The sequence below is a fragment of the Nothobranchius furzeri genome, chromosome 4 (genome assembly GCF_043380555.1).
Source record: "Nothobranchius furzeri strain GRZ-AD chromosome 4, NfurGRZ-RIMD1, whole genome shotgun sequence".
Classification (NCBI taxonomy): domain Eukaryota; kingdom Metazoa; phylum Chordata; class Actinopteri; order Cyprinodontiformes; family Nothobranchiidae; genus Nothobranchius; species Nothobranchius furzeri.
The window spans coordinates 72,164,767-72,176,953 of NC_091744.1; the positions used below are offsets into that span (position 1 = coordinate 72,164,767).

The window sequence follows — 12,187 nt, forward strand, 5'->3', positions numbered from 1 at the left end:
GCTTATAAAAACTAGATTTATAACTTTTTTTGTGCTCTAGACATGAGTTAGTGAATGATCAACCACGTAACACTAAATATTAAACCTGTAATTACTTTGTCAGTATATTAAACTGAACACAGTCCACTGAAGAGCGGGTTTGGTAAATAAAAGTGTGTTTAGGGTTTTGACCAAGAATATCATTTTTCAATATAAGTTGGTCTTGTTCTAAATGGACACAAAAGAGCGATCTAGTGATCTACCTTCTGGACTTATTCTTGACAAGATAAAAATGTTTAAAAAGTAATGTTAGGTATGAATATATCAGAGACTGTGAGAGCCTTCTCTTTATTCAAAGGTGTGTGTGCTGGAACCTGGAAAATACATGATGTTAATTAATGCTTTGTGTAACGGTACTTAAGGTCCAGCCAGTTACAAACCTCATAAATTATTTACAAGATCTTCATCCTTCATTGGTTTATGCACATTTCTAAGATTCCTTCTAGAAAAACACACATCCAACACTTACTGAGCATGCCTGTTAAAGAGCTGTCTCCATGACAATGTTGTCATAGTGATGTTGACAAGTGCTTAACACTTTGTTTTGGGTCAGTCGCTGACTTGGAGAAGCAGGAACACTGGTGCCTAGACGAGGAACTTCACAAGGTAAAATAATTATCAACTAGAAAAATTGCATTTATTGCACAAATGCTGTTTGAATGCTGGATAGCTGAAACTGTAAGCTGAAGCTGCTGAACAGCTTAACTGAAGCTGAAACAAAGCAAAACTGTCAAAATGAGCTGAATGTCTTGAAAGATGTAGAAGCAAAAAGCACCAACAAGCAAATAAAGCACAAAAAGTAAGTGAAGAATAGAGAAAAATAATGCTAAATAGCAATAAATAAATAAATAAATAAAACTTAAATCTGTGAACATTGTATAAAAATATGGACAGCTTAAATGTCTAAACATCTGTTATTTCAGTTGGACAAGTTTAACAGTTTAATCTTTACATTTAGCTGAACTGTGAAATTAGCAGTATTTGCTAAATTTGGTAACTGATTGCTGAAGTTGTTGAATAGCTGAAGTAAGCTGAAACTAAGCTAAACTGTTAAATGAGCTGAATGTAGTGAAAGATGTGAAAGCAAAAAGCCTCAAGAAGCAAAAAAAGCACAAAAAGTAAGTGAAGAATCAAGAAAACTAATCCTAAATAGCAGAAAACTCAAATCTGTGAACACTGTTTAAAAAATTGGACAGCTAAAATGTCTAAACACCTGATATTTCAGTAGGACTAGTTTAACAGTTTAATTGTTACATTTAGCTGAACTGTGAAATTAGCATCATATGCTGAACTCAGAAACTAATTGCTGAAGCTGAAACTAAGTAAAACTGTTAAAATGAGCTGAATGTTTTGAACGATTTAGAAGCAAAAAGCACCAAAATGTAAATAAAGCACAAAAAGTGAAGAATGGACAAAACAATCCTAAACAGCAGAAAACTGAAATCTGAACATTATTTAAAAATCTGGACAGCAAAAAGGTCTAAACACTTGTTGTTTGAGTAGGACTAGTTTAACAGTTTAATTTTTATATTTAGTTGAACTGTGAAATGAGTAGCATAAGCCGAATTCAGAAACGGATTGCTGAAGCTGCTGAATTGCTGAAGTGAAGCTGAAACTAAGCTAAACTGTCAAAATGAGCTGAATGAATTTAAAGATTTAGAAGCAAAAATCACCAACAAATGTAATAAAGCTCAGAATATAGGTGAAGAATGGATAAAAAAAATGCTAAACAGCAGAAATTTTTAATCTTTGAACATTTATAAAAACTCGAAATTTGAAATGTTAAACAGCTGGCATTTGAATGAGAATAATTTAACGGGTACATTTTTACAATTGGCTGAACTGTGAATTTAGAAATATTTGCTGATATCTGAAACTGATAGATTAACATATGTTTAGATTTGATATGGGATGGATGAATGGTTGGATTAATGAAATAACAGATTAATTGTTGGATGGATGTTAGATGGTTTATTGGATGGATGGATGGATGGATGGATGGATGGATGGATGGATGGATGGATGGATGGATGGATGGGTGGATGGATGGATGGATGGATTCCTTAGCCCAAGCCGATCGATTTGATGTCTCACATGCGTAGGTGTGTAATTCCATTTAGCCAGAAGATGATTGACCTCTCTCAACCAATCAGGGAGCTGGGAGGGAGAAGGGCACTTTCCCACCTTCTGATGGTCAATCAAATTGAACTTATTTCTAGTTTTAAGTACAGACAGTTCAAAAAGATCAAAAACAGGAGTCTGTTAATGGCTCAATATTCAGCTTTTTATATTCATTCCTATGAGAGTTGGTCAAAGTGATTTGTAGTTCCTTAAGTTGCCATGGTAACAGATGACAGGAGTCTGCATTTTCAAAACAATGTACAATGTCACATGACTCTTTTAAACTTTGAATAACATTGGGAAATTTTTCGCAGAAAAAGCTTAATAACTCGAAAAATTTTAAAGATATCAATGCCAAAAGTAATAGCCGGAAAGAGCTTAACGAGCTGAACGTTTTGATATAAAATTGTTGAAATAGCTCAAAATTTGAAGGAGAAGAAGAGGTTCAAAAAGTGTACGGAAGCAGAATAAGAAGAAGAAGAAGAAGAAGAGCAAGAAGAAGAAGAAGAAAGAAAAACAGGAAAACAATAGTTTGAATGCTTAACAGCATTCAAACAATAAATGAATAAATAAATAAACACAGGATTATGTGGATAGGAATTTGCCCTGTAATTGATGGGTTGTTGATTCAATCCCAGGATCCATCCGTGTAAGTCGTGTTCTTGGACTTCCCCTGCCTTGTCTGCTTGTGGTGGTTGGAGGGACTGGTGTTGTTTGTGTGGCCCAGGGCAGCTGTGGCTATACGATGTAGCTCATCACCATCAGAGTGTGAATGGATGAATCACTGTAGTGTAAAGCTCTTTGGAGTCCTCTGACTCAAAAAGATGCTATAGAAGAGCAGGTCATTTATCATTTATACAGCGCCTTGTTTTTGTTTTGCCCTAAATCAGAGTTTCAGCTTAATGCACATCCAGTGTAATTCCCAATAATGTGCTTATGTGACTTTTTAATCAAAAGCTCTAAACTTTATTTTATCACTTGAAGTGAATGACATAAGGATGCAATTTCTATAGACCCTTTTACTGTTTGACGTCAGCGAGAATGCGCGCAGCTTGGCAACAGAGAATGGTGCTGTTTCAGGCTTTATCAAGCTATGCTGTGGGGTTATCACCGGCAAATCTTGAATGTTATATTATTAAACTCACTTTAATGAATGGCAACAGACTCCTGGATCCCTGTGGCATTACGGAATGGGTGGAAGATGTAGGTGCGTGGCCAGATATCCAGTGGCCCGATATATACGTTTTTAGTGGAGAGGCCCAGTAAGTACACACGTGAGAAGCTACGGGCATACAAATTGTTAGATGCATACAACTTTGATGTCTGTGGCCACGCACAGAAAGTAAAATATCACAACATAGACTCTGAGTTTCGCGTCTTGAAGGCAGAAGTCCTTCCTAGCCAAAGACAAGGACACAAGACTGCTATGTACGAGGCTTGGGTCATAGTAAACAAACTAGAGAACTACGTCTTCACAGCCAACTTTACCTGCATGGCAGGGTGAGTATAGCATAGGTTTCTTTTTTTAGCGTGCTCAGAGTACAATCGTGTTAATTTTAGAGAAATACAGTTTATACTAATATGCAGTGGGAAAATACAGATGACTTAGAATGAAATGTTAATTTGAAGCATGAAATAAAGTGAATACATTTGTTTAATTCTGTCATTTTGATGTTCCAGACCTGGGTTATGCTGCAGCCACGCAGCAGCAATTTTATTCAAAGTTGAGCTTTGTGTTAGTAAATAAATAGACTGCTTAAAAGCAAACCAGCAAACGCAACTTACTTTATTTAATAGAACACACGTTAACCAGCTTTCTGGTGTAATCTTAGTACACAATTACCTTACCTGATATAAAATGGGCGCTACAAACTCGAGCATTTCGGATCGTGTTTTCAGTCCAGTTGTCATCAACCCTTTTGATGGCCTGCAGCCACAGACTCCTCCGATTTTGTTGAAATGGATGTGCTCCCTTCGGAATTCTGTAAAGTTTCAGTCCACTGCTTGAAAAGAAGCGATTCTGGCATCCATACACGCAACAACCCGACATTTTTATGTGCTCAGAACTTCAAAACAAAGGGTTTAAAACGCTGTTTTAGTATCGAGTGTGAATGAGGAAGCCTTCACTCTCGTTGCCATGCTGCACGCGCAACTTTTGATGACGTAGGTAGTAAAAGGGTCTATAAGGAGTTATCTGTTGTTGCAAATGACATCCTTATATTTTGATGTCAAATGTATCTATTTACCTGGTTTTTAACCATCTTTTCAAGGCAATGTCAAGGAAAGACCCTTGGGTTGGAACTTGGAGGCCCCACAAGCCAAGAGGGCCAATAGCAGCCCTCTATGGCAGCCCTGGACCTAAATATGCACTCTCTGGACTCACGGGTAAAAGGAAAATACATTCTATTTTATAGTGACACTGTGTATTTGTCCTGGCGATAGGGGGCAGTAGATACCTAAATCGTAAGCAAACAAGCAGTATTTTTGTGTTGGAGTAAGACTTTACCAACGGATTCCCATTAGGGTCAAAAAGCCCTGGGGATTGCAATCTTCAGCAAAATAACAAGCACATCAGACTCCATTTCGTCAGTGGCAACAAGCGAAGAGGTAGAAAGTTTTGTAACCGTTTGTTACAAAGCAGTAAATGCACTTTGTCCTCATGGGCTCCCGTAGAAGGAAACATGGCGTCTTATATGGCGTCGCCCAGAGACTTGACCCGCTCCCATGTATTTTAGACCTGATTTTTATGGTTACATGTTATAAAGCTGCCAATATTTTTCAACAACTGGATATCATTTCATCCATTTTCAACAACATTTTGATGGATATTTCCAGAAATTGATGGTAAAAACTACACATTGTCTCTTTAAATGATATTCATTTGGTAATTGAAATGACATAGCATGCTTCTGCTCGGTAAAGGTTCATTTCAACATGACCCCACTAAACCGAAAGCACCAATGTTCTCCTTTGGTGGACGTCATCAGGAAATAAAGACGGACTGCTCCCCAGGTCCAGGATATTTGTACATCCCCTCCAACATCACCACGAACGGTCGAAATGACAAGCCTGCATTTTCAATCCAATGGCGCAAAAAGCAGCCAAAATGGTCAGAAGTCCCTGGACCGGGTCAGTGGAACCAAGAGCTGCAGATTTTAAACTGAACATGGCTGATGTGATTTAGAAGCAGTTTGCCTCCAAGCAGGATCTCAGTGTAACTTTCTTTGGTGTTTCAGGCGAGTATTGCCCAGAGAAATCAGAAAAGATGACTTTTCGCTCAGCACCTGCCTATTCTCTGCACTCAAGGAGAAGAGACGTGGTGACTAGCCACACACCAGGTAACTCTAAACCTAACAGATTTAGTTGCAGGTGTGGTTCACTCAAAAAGTGTTTCTTGTTTCTGATTATAATCGATCACTCAGAGTTTTTCATGCATGCTGAAATGAAATAAGTCTCCTATACCGATCTCCTGCATTAGCTTCTGGTAGAAAATAGACGGTGAAGCTCTAGGATTAAAAAAGCCAGACAGATCTACGTCACACTGTCACTAACATTCATGAACTCACCCATCAGGACTTGAGACAGAACAGGCTATTCAGGGCTGCCAACTTTTGAACTTTTCCATGTGTGACTGTTTAACCTCTGTAGAGCAGGTGGTGTGTGTGTGTGTGTGTGTGTGTGTGTGTGTGTGGGGGGGGGGGGGGTTCAACGTGAGATATTGGAGATGTGGCATGAGAGCGTGTGACGAGCGTCAGATGGTAACTGCGTCCTAGTTTGCAGCCCTGGCTGTTGTTGTTTTAGCGTTCAGGAAACAGCAGAGGATGTCTCAGCTTGTAAAAGCTAACATTAGCATTAGTAACTCTACCGCACAGCAGAACTCCTCCAGGCTTGTGTTATTTGTTGAGATAAGACCTCACAACGCAAACAGAGTCAGTGGTAGAGTCTGTGGCTGTTATCCAATCAGAGGCGAGATGTCTAAATATAAGGAAGTAAGGCTCCAAACCTGCCGTCTGAAGCTCAACTCTGATGTGGCTCACTTCTAGTTCTTGGAAATGGGGTACCAGGGCTTCATCAAAGTGTATTTTTATACTTTAACTGTTGCTTGCCCTGCAGGTCCAGACACTTATACTCTACCTCCTATGGTGGGCTCCAAAACTGTGACTGGACCTTCTGCTCCCACCTACTCAATTTGTGGCCGCAGGAAAACTGCAAGCTTACATGAAGAACTAAAGCAGGTATTGATGATCAAACTGATTTAAAAGGACTAGAAATTGTGTTTTACATGTGTTTGCTGTGTGTTGGCTCTCCCTCAGACCCCAGGCCCAGCTGCATACAAAGTTGTGGACTCCTGTATTTTCAAGCAGAAACCGCCACAGTACAGCATAAAAGGTCGCACGTTTGTTCCTAATGATGCCACGGACGGACCAGGTCCAGGAGCACACTATCCTGAACTGGTAGGAAACATCCAACATTACCAGAAAGGACTTAAGAAAGAAATTTTAATCTTTTTTTGTTATTAGCATTTATTATTATCGTCCCAGGTTACCTGCACAAGAACAAAAGCTCCAAGCTTCACCTTTGGAGTTCGGCATTCAGAATATACCGCACCCCTGATTGTACCAAACAATGAACAATAGCATGCAGCTGTGTCAATAAAGAGGACTAAAAAAAACTTGTCCAAATAGTACTTTTTTTTACATGTTGAAATAGAAGGTGTGATCTCAATAAAAATATGGTTTTTGAGACTGTTTTTGACTTCATTGACCATCAGTGACCTTACTTGCTATTTTTGTAACCCTCATGTATAATGTGGTATGCAAATTTCCATCAATTTTCATCAGTGCTTAGATGTTTGTTGTAATTTGGAATGTTTTTTGTTTTTCAGGGAACACCACATTAACATATGCATAAATGAACAGAACATGCAGACACTGTCAGCGTGAGAAATAAAAAATGTAATGTTCATTTTGAATGTTTTGATTTGATTTGATTTGGCTCTTTGACAAATAATTCTTTACATAATGCATTGCAGACACATGCGTGCTTGAATCCATGCTTTTATTCTGTAGTAAAATGAAATTGGACCCAATCAATTGCCGTCCACAGGGAATGGGAATGTCTGGCATTAAAAAGCCACCCTCTTTTATAGATCTTCAAAGAAACTCGATTAAGGTAAAGCTTTCTAACTATGATACTGTTTGCATGTTCTGTTAAGTTGCTGTATTTCCTGTTCACACAAATTGTGTTTGTATAGAAAACACAAACACTTCAAGATGGTCCCAAACTGAGCAGTGATGAAAGTTGTAGAAACTAAATCTGATAAGAGTAGATTGATTTTTCAATAAGAATGCAGAGTGAAGTTTAAGGGGGGAAACAGAAAACAGGGTGTGCTATTTTCCAATAAAGGCTTCTGAAATTTCTGCTTTATCAAAGACTAGAACAGGTTAAGAGAAAAACAAATAAACAGATTAATTGACCAGAAGATCTATGTTTTTTCTGTTACAATTCAGACCGGCTTTTTATTTTTTAGTTTAAGATGAAAATGTTAACACATTTTAATACATTTTTATTAAGCCGTTCAGAAGGAACAGAATAACGTCAACGTATTAGCCTTTGTTTTGCATATTTTATCAACAAGACCCTGTACCGAAGTATATTAACTAGTTAAAGAAAAACATCAGTGGTAAAGATATATTTTATTTTGTTTAGATAATCTCCAAAACGGCTAGAAATTGGTAAAGGGAATCAATTCAAACAAAGTTTTTTTTTTAATTCAACATTACCAGAAACAAAGTTGTCGATTTACAGACAGGCACTTGTAAAGACAACAGGATACCAAACAGGGGTCCTGTTAGCGTCCCTGTTGCGTAGAAACGAATCGTCTGGGACGTCGTGCAGCAAAAATTACTGTTCCTACGCAAGTTAAACTACTCTTTTGATGTAGCTGGCGCAGAATATTTTTTTTATTTAGCCACATTAGTTTATGTTAACTAGTCAGGTCAGTGCTAACTGTATTAGCTGCTCAGTTGCGTGTGTTATCGTCGTTTATTTCTGCTTATTGCTAAAGGTAGCGCTATTTCGTATCGGCTTCGCCACCAATCACTCTATATAATCTATAATCACCCAATAGCACCATAAACGGCTGCGTAACTGCTATTAGCTTATAGCAGACGTTAGCATGTAACAAATGACGCCCGCCGGACATTTGTTGGCTTCGGTTATGATCACATTTGTTAAACTGAGACTGACAAAGCTTTTAGTTAAGCTTTAATACTAAAAGCCGATGGACACCATTCTAATACCAGCTAACCGGAGGAGCTAGCTACCGCTGTCGTCATTTGGAGCTTCATTTGATTCCTCTCAAGTGTTAGTTTACTCAAGAAATAACAAGGCGCGCTGGGAGATGGCTAACGATGTTGGCAGCATCCCAGATCTGGTCCAGAAGAAACACGATGTTGGTGAAGTAGTCAAGATTATCTGTCTAGGAGACAGCGCAGTGGGTAAATCTAAGTGAGTATTAGCTTAAAATGACCATCTGAGTTAACATCCACTGGAGTGATGCATGCTTTTTCTTCTTTTCTCACAGGCTGATGGAGAGATTTCTAATGGATGAATAGTATCCTTCAAAAGCTTTAACTGTTGAGATGAAAAAACATCTGTTCTGGTCATTTTTTTTAGTTTAGGATCTTTAACCCTTCCTGTAGTCGTCCCCAGCAGATGTCAACATATGCCTTGACACTTTACCACCACCAAACAACCATAGGAAACAAAAATGTAGTAGTTGGTATGTTTATTGTGTTTTTCTTACTTTCAAATTCTTTCTGAACACAAGAAACAAATGTGAAGTTCTTACATCGCACCACTTCTGTTTTTGATCCACAGATTTCTGGGACACTGCAGGTCAGGAGAGGTTTCAGAGCATGCATCCTTCATATTACCACAAGGCTCATGCATGCATCATGGTAAGACACATCATGAATGAAAGCAGTATTACCCAAAAAGTGGTGTAAAATTATTATGCTGTCAGCAGAATCGGTATCGTATACTATAATGATATCTGTTTCTAGGTGTTTGATGTTCAACGGAAGATCACTTATAAGAATTTATACAACTGGTACAAGGAACTGAGGGAGTACAGACCAGAGATACCCTGTTGTGTGGTTGCCAACAAAATCGATGGTGAGTATGGCAGAACACATCCCTATTATCCTTCTTGGAATTGCACACGTGAACATTTATTTACATGTTTTACACCTGCAGCTGACTTGAAAATGGCACAGAGAAGCTTTAACTTTGGGAAGAAACATGGACTTCCTTTGTACTATGTCTCAGCAGCTGATGGGACCAATGTAGTTAAGGTTTGCTTTTTTATTTACATTAATATCAGAAATACCTTTTAGGCTTCTGTTGTATGTGTGCGTTTGCTTTTAGTCTCAGTATTGAACTTACCAGTGTGATGATGTAACCAGGCCTATTAAATGTTTGTACCACTCTGCATTATGTCCTTTCTGACTGTAACTGTCACATCAGATGTTCAGAGACATGATAAAGAAAGCCTTGGACTACAAGCAAAATCCCAGGGACTTCATAGATGAAGTGTTGCAAGAATTAGAGGTACATCCCACTGGTGTTTATGAGAACTGAGAATGTAACAATGCATGTGTTTGGCCTGTTTTGGCATTTATTTAAGTAGAAAATTGTCAATTTCTCTCCCAAAATCTGCATTATTTTTTTAAGTAAACTACAGCTCTTCTTCTTTAGTTATTTGGAAAAATAATTTAAAGTTGTGGAACACAGAAAAAACATTTTTAATTATTTCTGATTATAAATGCTCACTCCGAGTTTTTCATGCAGGCTTGACATGAAAATAGTCTCCTACACCTATCTCCTGCATTAACATCTGATAGAAAATAGATGGATTTAAAAAGTCTGACAGATCTACATCACACTGTCACTTAACATTCATGGACTCGCCCAACTTGAATCGTGACGGGGAAGGCTGTTGTTGGTTTTAGCGTCCAGGAAACAGCCGACAACATCCCGGCTAGTAGAAGCTAACTATTGGCATTAGTAACTTCACCACGTGGCAGAAGCTCCTCCAGGCTTGTGTTATTTGTGGAGATAAAACATCAACATTGCAAGACAGTGGTAGAGGTGTGTGGCTGTTAGCCAATCAGAGGTGAGATGTCCAAATATCAGGAAATAAGACCCCAAATCCTGCCGTCTGAAACTCAGCTTGAACTCAGCTACTATAGACCACAGCAAATGTACTAATTAGGCTATTGAACTACACCTTTAGTAAACCAGTCTTTGTCTTTTCACAGAACTTTGACCTGGAGAAGAAAGAGGAGAACTCTGAAGCAGATGAGGATGGACTGAAGACAGAGAGTCCAGAGTTCGTTTAAAGGGCGTTTTGTCTGTGTTAGGTGTTCCTGATCAGAATAAAAGTTCAGTTATCTTAATGGAATACACATTAGCTTTTATCTTGTTTATCAGGTTCACTCTGTGTTTAGCCCGGCCATTTATACTTTGACTTATTCTTTATTGCAAAAGTAACATGTCTGCTCAAGTGTGGAGAAATAACTCTTTATGTAATGGTAATGTGAAGCACCAGAAACTGACACAGCAAAGAGAATGTGCAATTATAAACTGTATTTCCTGCTGTTCTCGGTGTTTGTGTGTAGCGATGTGTGCCGCCCCAGCAGGCGGCTGCATTTTTTTGCTGCTTTACTTGCATTTATTTTATGATGTAAATCCAGTTATTTTTAGCGCCTTGTAAATAAAAGCTTCATGTACCATGAAAACGAATTGTTACCATAAATGTTTTCATTTTCTTGCTGTGATCCAGCTTCTGAAAATCAGTGGTCCGCAGGAAACCACTTACGAACATGTGAATTAAAATACTTTAAGGCGATTAAATATGACTTGACAGGCACGGCATTTAAGATTTTTAATTAAATTGTACATTTAAGGTCTGGTCAGGACGCCTCCCTGTTGAGGGTTTCCAGGCACGTCCAACTGGGAGGAGGCCTAAAGGTAGACCCAGGACACGGTGGAGAGACTGTCTCTCACCTGGCCAGGGAACACCTTGGGATTTCCCCGGAGGAGCTGGCCCAAGTGGCTGGGGAGAGGGAAGTCTGGGCCTCTCGCCTTAGGCTACAGCCCCGGTGACCCGACTCCGGATAAACGGATGACGATGGATGGATAAAAAAAAGCACATGCCTCAAATCAAAGGTTAGTATCTATGCAGCTCGCATCTGCTTGGGGAACAAACAAATTGCCTCTTTCACTCATTGAAGTAAATGTTTCTCAAATTATTTTCCATTCTTCCAGTGGAAAGCCTCTATATTTCCAATATTTATGGAATATTTAAAATGAATTTCATTGGCAGCTGTACTAATATTTAGTATAATTTAAGAATTTTTTGTAGATATTAAAAATTTCTGCTACTCAAATCTCTCCACTTGGATGTTCATTGTTTCTTCAGTTAGCGATAGCTTGAAGCCACTTGCATGTTACCTGGCTAAGGTGCACAGTTTTGGTCTGTGGGAGGAAATCAGCACTTCCCATGCATTCAAGAAAATATGCCAACCAAAGCTAGGATTTGAACCAGCAACCTTCTTGCTGAGAAGCAACGGTAGCACCATGCATCATGTTACTGCTTGCAGCCCAATTTAAAATCCCGATGACCCAGTGTTTTTTTCCATTGTGTCCCTTTTTTCTTCCAAATTGAAACCCATTCTGGTCAAATCACTGCATGTTAAACCACCAAATTGCAATAATATCTATATTTATGTCAATGTACACATTTGAATATTTATTTTAAAACTTGAAATATTATTTTCTCAAGTAAGTGCACCCATTTATTATCCAAATGATCCTGAAGATCTGCAGATACATTTAGCAAAGTCATCTGCTGTTTCAACAAGGAGTTTTCTGGGAAAGATTTTATTTTCTAAGCTTCAACTTAGCCATCACACTTGCATCCTACTGTCACATCAAATCTCAGGGTGCATTTAAAGACTGA

At 38.5% G+C, this 12,187-nt stretch overlaps 2 protein-coding genes across 3 annotated transcripts; both read left to right on the forward strand.

The window, feature by feature from the left end:
- Positions 1-522: 522 nt before the first annotated feature.
- On the forward strand, positions 523-6,836 carry cimap1b (ciliary microtubule associated protein 1B). Of its 2 annotated transcripts, none has more exons than XM_015964684.3 (7): positions 523-645; positions 4,431-4,545; positions 5,148-5,289; positions 5,397-5,498; positions 6,274-6,395; positions 6,474-6,614; positions 6,702-6,836. In XM_015964684.3, the coding sequence occupies exons 2-7, from the start codon at positions 4,504-4,506 to the stop codon at positions 6,795-6,797; spliced, it is 645 nt and encodes a 214-aa protein (XP_015820170.3). In that variant the 5' UTR covers positions 523-645; positions 4,431-4,503; the 3' UTR covers positions 6,798-6,836. The 2 variants fall into 2 exon arrangements, with proteins under 2 accessions (XP_015820170.3, XP_015820169.3); XM_015964683.3 differs by having other exon boundaries at positions 524-645; positions 5,083-5,289.
- Positions 6,837-8,004: 1,168 nt separating this feature from the next.
- rabl2 (RAB, member of RAS oncogene family-like 2) lies at positions 8,005-10,964 on the forward strand. Its single transcript, XM_015964685.3, has 8 exons — positions 8,005-8,670; positions 8,747-8,776; positions 8,865-8,944; positions 9,043-9,122; positions 9,228-9,339; positions 9,421-9,518; positions 9,691-9,774; positions 10,485-10,964. Exons 1-8 carry the CDS (start codon positions 8,564-8,566, stop codon positions 10,563-10,565), a joined length of 672 nt encoding a protein of 223 aa, XP_015820171.1. The 5' UTR covers positions 8,005-8,563; the 3' UTR covers positions 10,566-10,964.
- The last annotated feature ends 1,223 nt before the right edge of the window (positions 10,965-12,187 follow it).

What these genes read in the sequence shown, in the direction of transcription:
- cimap1b (XM_015964683.3), top strand. Translation starts at nt 4,434, where the DNA reads ATGTCAAGGAAAGACCCTTGGGTTGGAACTTGGAGGCCCCACAAGCCA. An exon ending in TGCACTCTCTGGACTCACGG is followed by an intron (nt 4,546 to 5,082) that starts GTAAAAGGAAAA and finishes TGCTCGGTAAAG; the next exon opens with GTTCATTTCAACATGACCCC. An exon ending in TACATGAAGAACTAAAGCAG is followed by an intron (nt 6,396 to 6,473) that starts GTATTGATGATC and finishes GCTCTCCCTCAG; the next exon opens with ACCCCAGGCCCAGCTGCATA.
- rabl2 (XM_015964685.3), top strand. Translation starts at nt 8,564, where the DNA reads ATGGCTAACGATGTTGGCAGCATCCCAGATCTGGTCCAGAAGAAACAC. An exon ending in AAACAAAAATGTAGTAGTTG is followed by an intron (nt 8,945 to 9,042) that starts GTATGTTTATTG and finishes TTTGATCCACAG; the next exon opens with ATTTCTGGGACACTGCAGGT. An exon ending in AGGCTCATGCATGCATCATG is followed by an intron (nt 9,123 to 9,227) that starts GTAAGACACATC and finishes ATCTGTTTCTAG; the next exon opens with GTGTTTGATGTTCAACGGAA.